This window comes from Corvus kubaryi, unplaced genomic scaffold (assembly GCF_017639235.1).
Source record: "Corvus kubaryi isolate FWS band 111438036 unplaced genomic scaffold, C.kubaryi_AGA036_p1.0 37397, whole genome shotgun sequence".
NCBI lineage: Eukaryota > Metazoa > Chordata > Aves > Passeriformes > Corvidae > Corvus > Corvus kubaryi.
Genome location: NW_024581136.1, coordinates 670250 through 684459, shown reverse-complemented (window position 1 = coordinate 684459; position 14210 = coordinate 670250). Strand labels below are relative to the sequence as shown.

The 14210-nt window shown below is 40.7% G+C and overlaps 1 protein-coding gene across 4 annotated transcripts in view; it reads left to right on the top strand.

Annotated features, from left to right (window-relative positions):
* The window catches only part of LOC121670935 (glypican-5-like), a 338374-nt gene that overhangs the window by 183981 nt on the left and 140183 nt on the right, over positions 1 to 14210 (top strand). For all 4 annotated transcript variants that reach the window (XM_042041913.1, XM_042041910.1, XM_042041912.1 and 1 more), the window contains one exon: positions 7278 to 7398. In XM_042041913.1, the coding sequence (XP_041897847.1) occupies positions 7278 to 7398 (121 nt within the window). The remainder of the gene's footprint in view (positions 1 to 7277; positions 7399 to 14210) is intronic.

Here is a 14210-nt window from a genome sequence, read left to right as displayed (position 1 = left end):
TTGGAGAATGTTGCAGCAGTTGTGCTCAGCTGATTGTGTAGAATACATGAAATTGTTTTCCTTCGTGCATCCAGATTTTACCCTGGTGACTCCATCTCCTTCAGTAGAATTGTACACTGGCATAGATGCAATGATTCTTTCCTTAAAAACAAACCGAATTCCTTGCTGGCTTTCAGGTTTCCTGAGAAGCATTAAGATGTGACTTTCAGCAGTCTCACAGGAGCCTGCAGTCTCCATGCAAGGGCTTGGCACCTCTGCAGCCCTGAGGATTTCCCAGCATGTGCCCTTGCCTGGTGTCACTTCCCAGAGTTCACCGGTGTCAGGGGCTCCTGCTGCAGCTCTGCCCTGAGGAGAGGCCTGACTGAAACCTTCCTTGCAAACAAGGATCAGATCCACTCAAGTGAAGGCAGTTAATTACAGAGTGACCTAATGAATCAGGCTACTGAATAAATATTAAAGTCATGAAGATCCTCTGAGATTTAGTTCTACGAAGCACTCACACACTGAATCTTCAAGGGGTGGGTGAAAAGAAAAAATTGTAAGACAACAGCAAAATCTGCAAACTGTTGCAGTTTTTTTCTGTCATGGCTACTGATTGTGACAGTAAACTTATCAAGATGTATTTATTTTCTATTTTATTTTTCTCTCTCTTTTTTTTTTTTTTTTTTTTTTGGTTGTTTGTGGGGTTTTTGTTTAAATAAAGTGTTTATTTTGGCAGCTTAGTTCCTTAGAGAACAGTACTGGTCATGGGTTGATCATCCCTTTCTTGGAGATCTATCAGCCATGTGATGCTCAGTGACTGTAACCAGATTTGCTAAGCTGGTACAGAAATGACAAAATGTGTGATACGAGACATTTTTGTGAGCAGTGCTGTTGTGGGAGTTGCTCAGAGATGAAGCACAGCTTGTCTGTTGGTCACTTTTAGTGACAAAGCTCAGGAGGAGGTGAGGGGACTCACCCCTCTCTAGTTCATTGTGCAGAGCAGCTTAAGGAAAGCTGAGTCTGAGGGGGATCCTGCTCTGGCTGGCTTTTCCTCATGGAGAGTCGTGCTCAGAAACACTTCAGGGAAATGGCATTTTCTTTCCTTCCTTGAAGTTACTCACTGAGTGACAAGCAACTGTGATAACCTGGCAAGGGATATGCATTTGCCATGTGTTGTGCTTGTTCTTGCCACTTTGTGAAGAAGTGGGCAGAGGGGTTAATGAGATCAAAGGTGATAATCCTGATGAATTATGTCACAATCTGCAACTACACAGTTTTTGTTACTGCTCTTACTAGTTGGTGCACATTTCTGTGTTCCTTGAATTGGGAGAAAACCAAGGATTGCAGAGCCCTGAAGGTCAGAGGGTCACACACTCCAAGGGCTGCATCTGAAAACTGCAAGGGAAAAGTCCAAAAATTAATTTGGGGACAACACAGGCTGCTGTAGATCAGCAGTGGATTCATATTATTGAATTTCAGGCAAACCATTCCAACCCAAGGGTCAAATTATGAATAAATATAAGACAAAACACACCATCTGGTGAACCATCCCTAATGTAACTGAATTAGTTTTTCAGTGGATCTCAAGACCAGTTAAGTAGCTTATCCATGTTTCTCATTGTTTCTTACTAAATGGCACATTCAGAGCTCTTCCCTTCCTTCTCCCCCATCACCCTTTAACCTCCGAGTCACTCAGTGGTGGGTGGTGTCTGCTCTGGTGCTGTGCTGAGTATTTTGCTGAGGTAAACCGGCTGCTGCAGTCAATGCCTCCCTGTCAAACACATGGGCTGAGAAAGGCACAGTTTCAATTCCCTGTAGTTCTGTCCGCACAGTGCCGTCTACTTCTGGGAGGGCTTGCAGACAGCATGGATCTCTGGGATGATTTCTTGCTTAATGAGTTATGCACAAAGATGAAAGAAGCAAAGCTGGATGTGAAATGAATGCTCTAAACTCTCACTTTGTCTCAACACTTTATGATTTTGCTAGAAAATGAGTGGCTTACTCTAGAGCTCTCTGGCTTTAGCAGGCTGCTGGGCAACTGCTGAGTTTTAGAAGACTGCGAATCCAGATATTTCCTTTCACGTGGTCCTGTCTGTAGATTTCCAATGTGTTCTTCTCTTGGGGGGGGGGGGGGGGTTGTGTGCTGGTTTCTTACAGAATAGTTTGTACATTTGTACAGAAAACAGGACAGTCATATTTTATAATGCCAAAGAAATAAATGGTGAAGTGTGATTTTTAGTCTCAGGAAGAGTTTGTACTTCCTAGTATGTCTCAGAAAGGTGTTGCTGTTTTAGCCCTTGTTGATCATAGTGGAATTATTCAATCAGTACCAACAATACTGATGAAAAAAAATACATGGCAGATGACAAAATATTTGTGCTTAGGTATTGCTGTCTTGATGATATATAGCGTGTAATTAATTTTTTAAAAATGTGATTACAAAATTAGAAACGTCTCAGCAAAATAGATTCAATTTCGTAGACAGTAAATTTTATTCGTCTTCTACATATATGACAACTCTTAAGATTGTATGACAAATGATTTTGTCAAAAGCAGTTTTTGTCCCATAGAGATGTTTACTGCACTTCCTGAATTCCTATGAACTGAATATAAGACTCAGATTTTCAGCTTTGCCATGTGATGTTTGATGTTCCATTTATCCCACAATTAAATAAAAATTTTGATGCCTCTTGCACAGCTGTGTTGGGTCAAATACTCAAGTGGAGAACAGAAAACTAAAATTAAGAGAACTGCATTGAGATGAAGTTCAGGTTCCAGGTATCCTGAATTTCCAATGTAGATAATCCTGAAATGCTCAGTACATGTTCCCAAGCATGTGGAATATGCTGGGGTCTTGCTCCATAATCCCTGGGGTGAGTGGATGTGGTGGAGCTGTTTTAATTCAGGAAAGAGAGGCCATTGGACACAGCAGCACGGCACTGTGGCTGCTGGTGGCACAGCTCAGGGTAATCCCTGAGGAATGTGGCGCAGTGGAAGCCGTCTCCCAGCTGGAGGTGATCAATAAGCTGCCTGCAGCATCCTGACTGCTGTGGTCTCCTGCAGGGAGGCAGCAAGGAAGTGGTGTGAAAACAGCACCCTGTTTCTTGGGCTTTTGTGGCTAAATATCACTACTGGTTAGATCTGTCTCTAAGGCAGCTCCTGCAGTCATTTGCTGGAATTTGAAGTTATTTCTATTTTATATGGGCGTTTTTTTGGCTTTTTTTAAAGGCATATTTGACTTTGAGAAAACCCTGTCCCTTGATTCCTTTTACCATTAGGAGCTGAAAAAGACACATTTCAGGAGAGTATCAGGCTTTTTAAAATAGGTGTTTTTACTCAAATATCTTAATTTATCTTTATTTATTTATGAAATAAAAACATATATCTTCAGTTGAAATGCAATCCCATATGTAAACAGTATTTCACTTTTTACCTTTTTTTAAACTTGAGATGAGCCTTACCTAAGATCTAAAATAATTGATACTGTTCTTCTGAAATACTGAAAAGCTGGGTTTGGGAGGTTGTTGTTTTTATAATTTGCTTTTGGTTTTTTAAAGTATCATAGCTTAGCCTGATCAATCAGTGGAATAGCATTGGCCTGAGGCTTGAGATCTAGATGAAAATTCTGTCTGCAGAAGCTGTTCATTGGGCTCCAGTGTAACAGTTACTTTCAGGATTGCTCCAGTGACAATATTTTAATACAACTTTCCTGGCCATTCCTGCTGACATTTCTGGGTTTAGTTTGAATAAAGTACTAGAGCTGTAACCAGAGTTAGCAATTCTGTACTACAATATTTCAGTTAAATTGCAGGTTATTAAATAAAGCAAGCCAATTTCTGATCTCACTTAATGTACATTTCCAGTAATTCAGGATCTGATGTCAACAAAAAAAATGGTTTAGATAGTGCAAAGAAATAAAGTAATCAGATTATCTTTCAGGAAATGTATAGTGTTTATTTCAAAGTATTCTAACGTGGTACAGAGATAGTAGAAGGATCTGCAGTTTGCAGGGTGGTGGTTTGGGTCAGATGGACATAATGTCTGCTTCTAGAGCAGGCTTTGGTTCTTGGCTGGGATGGACTGGGGGAATTACTCCCTCCTTGCTGGGTGCGCAATTCTCCTGCTGTTCTCTGCCCTGTCTCCTTCCCCTCAAGAGCTGTGGCCCCTTTTCTCTGAAATCACCATCTCCTAATTCCTCTGAGTCTTTCCAGGCTCAGGTTTGTTCTAATGGTGATCTCCCAGTGAGAACACCCAGGACAAGCAGAGCTTGTAGCAGGTTATTATGGGAAAACCCAAGAGCTGGCTTTGTGCTCTGGAAGTCTTTTGCCTTCTTTTACACCAGCTTTTTACCTTATTCATAGGGCAGATCACATCTGTTTCACCTCTCCAGTTGGTTTTCTGGGGTTTTCCAGTTGGTCAGGACACGTTCCAGACCAGAGCTGGGCCAGTTGTGATGCGCTTGGCAGTGGCACCAGGGAGATAAAGGATCTGAAGCAGGATTCACACAGGTCATGTGTGAATGCAGTCTCTGACACGTGGAATTTAGTTAAGCTGTGTTATGAATCTAACTGTAAACAATCTAGGCAACAGAAATGTCTGTGCATAATGTATGCTTATCTCCAGAGCTTTAAAGAGTGACTCCTTAAACATGGGTGGAACTCGAAGGATACGGGCACCCACTTTGTCTCCATGGACTGTGAACTCATTCATTGCAAATGGGCCTATTTCCTGGTAATTCTGTATGTGGAAGAGAGTATGTATTTAGCAACAGCAGTAAGTATGAGTTGGCTGAGACTGACTTTCCCCATTCTGGGTCGCTTTGAGGATTCTGGCATTAATGCTGCTGCTGCTGTCTCTGAACTGGTGGTGTTTATGCAAACTCCAAGCAGTGCTGTAGGTTTGTAATACCACTTAGGGGCAGTTAATGGAGGCTTGTGATTCATGGGGAAAAACTTAATGTCATTTGCCAAAAAACACCCCACCCAACCCAGAGGTTTCTTTATCCAGTATTATAGTGACATAAACCTCTAGAGAAATTCCAGTAGCTCTAACCAGGAGTTGAATGGAGAGCAGTCAAAAGCAGGGAAAAGGAAAACCCTTGCATTTTGCTGCTGTTGATGAGTTTCTGATGAGACAAAGCAGCACACTCAGGGAATCCCCAAACAGACTGGTAGAGGCCAGGAGCTGTCCCATTAAGTTAAATTTCTCTTGTATCAGAACTAGATGATCTCAGGAAGCTGTGTCACGTGTCCCTGTACTTCTACAGTGGGTCACCATGTGTTTGTTTTCACGTGAATGAACTATGTTGAGCATTCAGCAAATAATATGATTTGTGAACAAAGGTAAAGGCAGGTAAGATGCAGCAGTGTTGTTCTGTTGTCCAGATGAATTGATGTAGATGGATACAGTCCATACCAGCCTTGGCTTCAAAGCAGTACTTAAGCTGGATTCTTCCTGGGGACATCTGTCCATCTGGGTCTGCTTCTAAGATCTGAGCCCTACCATCATTTTGGGTGTGCCATTGCATTGTGAAAATTTATACTTTAGATTCGTTTATACATATATGAGTTACATATCAAGAAAAAATAGAACATTGTCTTTAAAAGGCTCAGTGAACAAAAAAAATACCATCTCAGTGAAAAAGGTTTTCCTTAACATTTGTCCTCTAAATACTATCTGGCTATTCGGGCAAAACATTGATTTTTCTCAATTCTCTGTTTTAAACAATTTTTTTCTTTTTTTTTTCCCTGAGAAGTGACATTTATTGAGTTTACTGAAAAAGCAGGCCATTCTCAGTTATTTTTTTCTAAGCCACACCTTTAGCAGCAGTGTACTACAGTGTCTTCTGCCAGCAGTTTGCACAAATTTGTGGTTCATCCTAAATAAAACTACGATAGGATGAATATATTTGGAGAGCTTGGTCTCCCCCCAATTCATTCTGTTGCCTTTCTACTATAGAATTTGGGCCTTTTTTTCTACTCAGAAGTGCTGTCCTCAGCTTCAGCACAAATTGGTTTACAGTGAAGAATTCACTGATAGGAGAACATCTGGCATATCCAAGTGTGTAGGGATGATCAAAGTGAAAGATGTAGCAGGATATGTCTCTCGACATTTCAGTCCAAAGGAGCAGAGCCAGTGGCTCCCTGACTTACAAAGATTCCAATTTTGAATCTTTAATGAGGTCCTCCCTGGTGTGTGTTTGAGTCTGGGAGAGTTTGGTATGTGACCAGTCATTGTCCAGTTCAAAGCTGGTCATGCAAAACATCCCTGATCACCTTTGTTACAAATGAGTGCTGAGCTGAGGGTTTCATACAACCATAAAAACCATAACTCTCAAAAAAACGGCTGCTCTGTACCTCTGTGCAACCTGCAGTCTGGTTGGAGGGGTTGAATTTAAACTGTACACGGATAAATGCTGGAGCAAATATGGAGGAGTCTGGATACTTCTAAGAAGCACTGCATTCAGCAAACACGTGCCGATGAATTCACCTCCTCAGCTGTGGTATAGATGTGTAGAGAAGGAGAGACCAGGTGTGCACAACCCTAGGATTTTCCGCATGAGGGTGCCTGGGTCCCAGCCCAAGCAGGATTGAGAATACCTTGTGGGGTGTTCCTAGAAAAGACTGGCAGGAACTGTTCAGTCAACAATCAGTGAGAGAAGTGGGTGAGACAGATCTGTTGTTCCTCAGAAAAAGCAGGGCTTGGTCAGAGAGAATTGCTGTGTGTGGCCCATGGCAGGTGAGGCTCCATGGGGAACTATGGTAGAGCAGCACCTGCTGCTTTATAGTGTCCCCAGAGAGTTTTTCCCCAGTGTCCCCAGCTGGTCTGACAAGAGGACTCCAATTCACACTTTGATTATGAATCTTTTTCAAACCAGACTCCCCATTCACTGGAATTTGCTTCAATCTCGTGCAATGTAATTTCCATCTTAAATTCCCTGAGTTTCTGAAATAACAAAAGAGTGAATTTTTGGAAGCTATCAGCCTTGACTGCTGTATTGAAGAACTTGAGAATGTTTGTTACAAAGGTTCAAATATTAAATTATGAATGAAACAAACCTCTCTGTGATTTATGAAATTGCTGTTGGTTCATGACTTGAATAGTTTGAAGTGGTAAATGAGGCTGCAAGAAACATTGACTGTTATTCTGGTTGGTGTATTTAAAAACATAAATATTTATTTAAAAATTTATTCCCATTTACAAAATATTTTCTTTTTGTAAGTCACCTGTAATATGGTTTTTGATTCTGGTGGACATGGTTCCAGTCACTGATGTGGTATTTTTCTGTTTTTCAGTTACACCAGCAGAGTTGTTTCCAATGGACTGAAGGCACAAATTAATAATCCAGAACTGAAAGTCAGAGGATTGGACCCACTCATCAACAATTTAATTGAAAAACTTCAGCACTTTAATCAAGTAAGTAATTTTCCAAGATAAAAGCATTTTATCATGCAGCTGAAGGTAAAATCTCTTAAGTGGTACTGCTCATCATATTCCATCTTCCAGGATTATAGGCCTGAAGTAGCTATGGTGTGTGTGGATTTGTACAAAAGGCAGCTGAAGATTCCATTGTCCCAGCTGGGTTGTGAACTCCAGCGAGGCAGTGACTTCCCTTGAAGTTGCTCCCTAGCTGTTGATGAACTGTCCTATAGCCCACAGCCCCAGGAGCACGGAGGAACTCCTGCTCCCCACAGCTCACACGGAGCCTGGGACTGCAGGCAGGCCATGCTGGTGCCTTTAGGAGTCCTGGGATACTCCTGGGTTGGAGGACTATCCTTTGTTTGTGCAGCTTCCTGCTCTTCAGTGGTGGAGATACAAACAGATCAAACCCAAAATGAGTCTGTAAGGGCATGACAATGGAATTACAGGGAATGCTGAAGTCAGGACGGAGGGTGCTCCAAGATGAATTAACCTTGTGCCTTGGAAAACATTTCCTTGACAGGCCTTTTTCTCAAGCCCCTCAGTCCAAAAGGAAAGATAACCTTCCAATGGGTTTTTCAGAGATGTGATTAACCTGTGTCTGCCTCTGGCATGTATTTGGGTCCCTCAGATGCAGTTGGCATTCCTGGTGCTCCTGACATCTTCCAAAGCTGAATGTGTGATCCTCCTGCTAAGCACAGCTCTTTGTGAGCTCTAAAGCAGCGCCAGTCCAAGCGAGCTGGAGCAAACAGATTTAACAGAGATTGATTTTCATTTAGAGCAGGTGTGTTTTCTTGTCAGCCTGGAAGAATGCTTACAGCAGTGTGTTCACAGCAGAGGTGTTTGCACATCAGTCTGCTCGTCATCTTTCACCATTAAAAGCGATGGAGCATGGGGATATAAATAGTAGGAAACCCACCCTTGTGGGTGGGGTGTGCAGAAAGAAGAATAATCTGCACAGGTAAAACTGAGAAGGAATTTCTTAGTCAGGATGTGGGAGGTTGTTAAGGCTATGGCTGTGCCTGGGAGTCAGGGATTCATCTACTTGCTTTTGAAAAAGTCCAATCCTCCCTTACCTCTCATCAACCAACGGTGGTAAATCCATAATCTAAGCAGTAATTGTGTTTTTGTTAAATCTTGCTTGGCTCTAATGTTTTTCTCCTGTTCTGAAGGCTGCAGTTTAGGGATTCTTTGTATCACACCCTTTGATTTAACTCACCATGGGGGATTACAGCAACCAGTCTGGTGCAGTACTCAATATTACAATGAAATAGACACTATGTGGTCAGATTGATGAAAAGGATAATTCATTATTTATCTGTCTTTGCATGTTATAAAGTAGAGTGTTAATTTACTTTATAAATATTAGATATATCCATCTGTGTAATAGTCCTCTATAAACACTGACAATAGGAAATAGTTAGAAATAGATTAAATTAAAAGTAGTTGCATATTGGAAATTCTATTTCTTTGTCTGCTGTAGAAAAATAAAAATCTGCCTGGTATGAGCTGCATACCAATTTTCTTAAGTTACATACATTTTAAAAACAGCTTTAAAAAGCACTTTTTAGCCAGAAGAATAAAATCCAGCTCTTGGCTCTAAGTTGGAAGTGTTGCTTTCTGGTGCTTCTAACTCTGTGTTAGGAGAATATCATCATTAAGTAAATGCAACTCCCATCAGATTGAGGTGCTTAGCAATAATGGATTCCAAGGGTGAAGGATTAAACAGAATACTGATTATTGCCCTAAGATGGTTCGTTCTTAAGTACTTAGAATAATATAAAATCCTTTGATCATAATTTTAGTAAGATTTCTTTGGAGATCAAAGCATCAAAGAAGTTGCTAAATATCTAAGGCTTTCACATACAACATCAAACAGATGTAGATGTTTTCTGCTTCTTGGATTTTTGTTTCAGTTGTGATATTATTGTACAAATAAAAACTGACACTGAGAAGCCGATTAAATCAGGAGTTTAAAGTGTCATCAATAGGGTGTGTAGACTGTAGAGTTGTACAGAATTCCATTACTAATTTTATGGACAAATTGATTTTTTTCATAAAAATGTATTTTAAAAAATTTTTTTAGCAATGTGTGGGGTGAAATTTAAACACTGCTAAAATAAGGTGTTGTCTTTGTATCTTCTTAAGCACTTCACATTTGCAGCACTGTTTGGAGCAGTACTTGCACACTGTGCACACAGAAGCAATCCCAGAGGGGCGGGAAGCCTGGGGAGCAGAGAGCAAAGCAGTGCCCAGAATGTGCATCATACGGGATTCGGTGTGTCTGGGCCCCAGCAATCTTCTACAACTTAAGTAATATTGCTGAACTATCCAGAAGAAAGCATATTCTTGGATAAGAGAAAGGTGTGATGAAATTTTTAAAGGAATAACATTTTTGTCTCAAGAAAATGAGCTCCCGCTGTGCTGCATCTTTCCCTCAGGGAGCTTGGACCTGTTGGCTTTCACTCTCTCCCTCTGTTTTGCAAAGGTGTTTGAAATCAGAATAACCTGCTGCTGGCTCAGTTTGCTGAGGTTGGAGAGTGCTGTCAACTACAGCTACGTTCAAATCAACAGGATTAATTTTCCTAAAAGATTTGCCTTAGCTCAGCAACTCTTAATGATTTCTGGATCAAATCTAATCGCTGCTGTCTGTGATAGTTTCTTCTCTGCCTCCTTCTTCCACTGCTGGAGCCCAGCTCCTCCTCATCCCTGAGCAGCCTCAGCTGCAGCTGGGCCAGCAGGGTTTGGCCACTGTGAGCAGGAGAGGCGTGGCACTGGCCAGGCAGAAGTGGCAAACAATTCCCTCATTCAAATCCCAGCCTGACAGGCTTTGGTGTACAGCAGCCCTTTCTTTGTTAGCTCCATATTACAACTTGTCCACAAAGGTAAAAGACCTAGTAACTTCATTGATCTTAAATCCTGTGGATGTGAACAAAGCTGTTGTCCTGCTCTTGCTCTAGGTGGTGCATCCTAGCTCCAGCATGTTACAAATAATCTGTATGCAAGGCATCTTCCATTTCTGCTGTCATTTAGGCTGAAATGCCAGTTTGTTGGAGATTATAGCAGCTCCTCATTTTTTTTTCATCTGGGACTTAAATCCTCACCACATAGTTGTTGTTTTTTTATAAAGTGATTATGCAAATAGCAGGCTATTTTATATCCACTTGGCAAAGCTGAAAGTAAAGTGAAATTTAGAGAATATTATTCAACAATTACTGTTATTTGCACCCCTGACAGATAAGGTGGTTGAAGGGTTTATTGTAGTGGCTGATTCACATATCAATAGAGGTACTGAACTACAATTTATGGTAACTTTTAGTAATGCAGAAACAGATCAAGTGAAGTCCCAGGTGTATTTGGAAAAAATAGCAGAAATAACATCTTTCCTCCCTCTTTTTTATGAATAGAACAGATGGGAACCCGAACTGCTGGTAAACACAAAAATCACCCATTGCGACTTCTTTGAGTACTACTTCTTGCCACAAAATCACACTTAAATGTTTTAATGTTTTTCTTCAGCTTAATGCTTTTCATAGTTCAAATTAAAATGGTTCTTAGGCCAAGGTTAAAAATCGTCAAGGATCAGTTGCTCTAAAAAGAAATGAGAATGCTGGGAAAAGTGTGACTATACCTTTACTAGCAGAGAGGTATCAACATTCTCAAAGGATTATAATTCAATAAGTATTATACAAGTTTGACTTGTTTGGTTTTTTTCAGCCTAAATCTACTCTTGACAGGTTTTGTGAATCAGTGTGTTTTGCTGTTGTCAGAGATGAATGCTTAGGGCATGGCTGTAGTTCAAGACACTGCAATAACCTAGTGCAGAAAATAAGAGTAATGTCAAAGCAAATCTTCCTGAATGGGGACCCATGTATTTTATTTTTTTTTCTCTGCCAAAGTCTCATGGATCTGCCAGCTGAACTAAGAAATGCATGTAAGTTAATTCCTTTTCAGACTTCTATACAGAGGATTCCATTAGAGCCGAGTTCAAAGCAACAGCACTGAGATGTTTCATACCAATACTATGAGCCAGCCATAATTTAGTCCTGAAAGTGAATTTAGTTGAGTTATACAATAGGGAATAATACAATAAATAATTTAAATAGTACTTAATTTAAAAGTGTGTATTTTTTTAGACATCTATAAAATTTATTACATTGTAGAGTTTTTAATGAGATATGAGTGGAGACAAGTTGGTTTGATTTTTAGCCAGAGTTGTAGCTGACTTGGAGTAGGATTCAGAATTTTCTGTTCTTCGTTTCATCCAGTGAAAGCAAGGAAGGAAAGGCAGTCACCTGAGAAAGACTGTTGCTTTCCTACTTCTATCCCCTGGTATTTCAAAGCCCCAGTAGGCTTAGAGGTAACACTGCTTGTCCCCCCCATTCCTCCCCAAACCAGCCCTGTCACTCTCACAAAAAAGGACATTTTCACCCTGCTCAGCCAGTGAAAGCTGCTCAGAATACAGCAGAGATGCAAGTTCTCCAGGGCAGCTTTTCCACACTCTGGGGCAGAGAAGCCTCAAAGATGAATCTTGCCTCGGCTTGTCTGCAGCCCAGGTAAAAGGGACATTTTCACTGAAGCAAACACCTGTGCAGCTGTGATGGTCCTTTTTGAATTCACATCACTGTGTAGGCATTAACAGCCCTCACCACCCTTGTCTCCTAAAGCAAACAGCAGTGATAATTTAATTAATACCACAGTTACTGGCTGATTAATAAACAGCACCAAGACAGGCATATACTAGAATAAAATAAAGATAGAATTAATGAAGCCTGAAACAATTATGTTTAAGATCTTGTGAAGACCAGGAAAGACCAAATGAACTATATGGTTTTGTTTTCTTCTATTTCCTGCCCTGCTGTATAAAAATTGTTCACCCTTATAAGTCAAACTATCACTTCAGATTACTTCATCAGTTACACAAAGTTTTTCATCCTGTTTTTTGGGGGTTTTTTTCCAAAATGTTTGTTCTTAATAGATTCATCGGTAGTTTTTCTTCTCCCCTGATAAGTCAAACATGTCTTTGCTCCTAGATAGAGATTGTGAATGCTCAGGTCTGAGATAAGTTACGATCTTTTTCATAATCCATATGCAATGAAACAATTCATCCCAATGCTTGAAACAATCCAGCTTACTCAAAGACTGAGAATAATCTTTCTCAGTGTGGTCTCTTCTGTATGGTTTTCTGTTTCTTAGGAAATATATATGTATTTATATATGTATACAAGCAGAGCAGATGACAGTGATTCAGTCACTGAGCTGTTCATCTGGAGATGTTGGATCTCCTCATTCAGGGCTGGGCAGCTCCAACCTGTGGTTTTCTTCTCTCCAATCCTCTTAGATTTTAAAAAGGAAAGTAGTTTGGAAGCTCTAACCTTCGTTCTGTTGTGGCACTAAAACTCCTGTCAAACCCAGAAGTTTGTCCATGAATCAGAACAGGAGAGTTCTTTCTAGTCCAGCACACTGAAAAAACATCACTGGATCACTGTTTTATGGGCAGCTGTGTTAACATTGTAATTTGTTGCTAATGGAGGTATATATCATCCCTGGCTGAAATCAGTGAACTTTTGCTGGTCTGAGGTCTGCAGGTTATCTGTTTGGTTTTGTTAAATATAGTGACTTGAGACATAATTAAATAATTTTCATTAGAATTGAGAAATTAGCTTTTAATTGGAATTGAGAAATTGAGAAAGTACCTCTTCCTGGTACTAGAACCAGCATCAGGATTTCAGTTGAAACAGTAATGTGAAATACTGGCTCCACTAAAGTAGAATTTAGCATTTTAAAACAAGACAAATCTAAATCTCAGTGTAAATCCAGCATATCTTATTATATGCTAGCAAATATATAATGCTAAAATGGCCTTTTATTATTCATGTGTTGTGTCTCAGAGTGTGCTGTGCTATTTGTCTTGCAAGCCTTCTCAGAAATTATTTGCCCAGATGGACCATTGTATGTGTTTTGTTTTGCTCATTGCAGGAAATTAGTCTTAATAAATCAAAATCACATCTTGAATCACAGTAGTGACTTGAGCCAAGTGGGGGAGAGGAGGGCAGAGCTACTGTTTCAATCTAGAGCTGAGCCAAAGCATTTCACATACAGAAAAACCCAGCTTGAAGAGTCTTATTCTAAAAAAAATAAATATGGGGTCTGTCTCTTGGTGTGGGTGCCCAGTTCTTCTTGCAGCTGTTAAGTGCAACCTGAGCCCTGGAAGTGTTTTGGATGCTCTGGTGGAATTACTGAGGAGAGGATGGTGGAGGGATCTGCTGTGACCTGACCAGGGGAAGGTGGGAACATGAGGGCTGGAGTGAGCACCCCAGGCCAGGCAGAGATGCGAGCATGAGGCATCTGGGGCATGAGGGAGAACTGGCAGGTTTTGGAGCGTGGGATTGCTGCCCAGGGCAGGGAGGCAGCCAAAAGGAAGCTTTTCCACCACTAATGGAGATGCTTTGGTTTCTTGCCACCCCACAAGCAATGCATCACTCTGGTAACTGCTCTCTCTGTGGTGTGGGGTGCTAACCAAAGTCTGCTGTGTTAGTGTTCAACGACTGCTAGGAATTGTTACTGCTCTTGACCAGCACTGCCCCTTCCTGCGGGTCACAGAGGGGAGGACACATGGAGCTGGCCTATTGGTTTGGATGGTAATTGATATTTTTATAGACAGAAAGTCAGCAGTCATCGTTGAATTAATTAACTGAAATTACAAATTCTCTTTTATGTAAATACTTCTTTTGTTCTTTTAACCATATTTTTCTGATCACTCTGGTAATTGTGAGTTACGTACATTGTTCAAGTAATTATCATTAGAA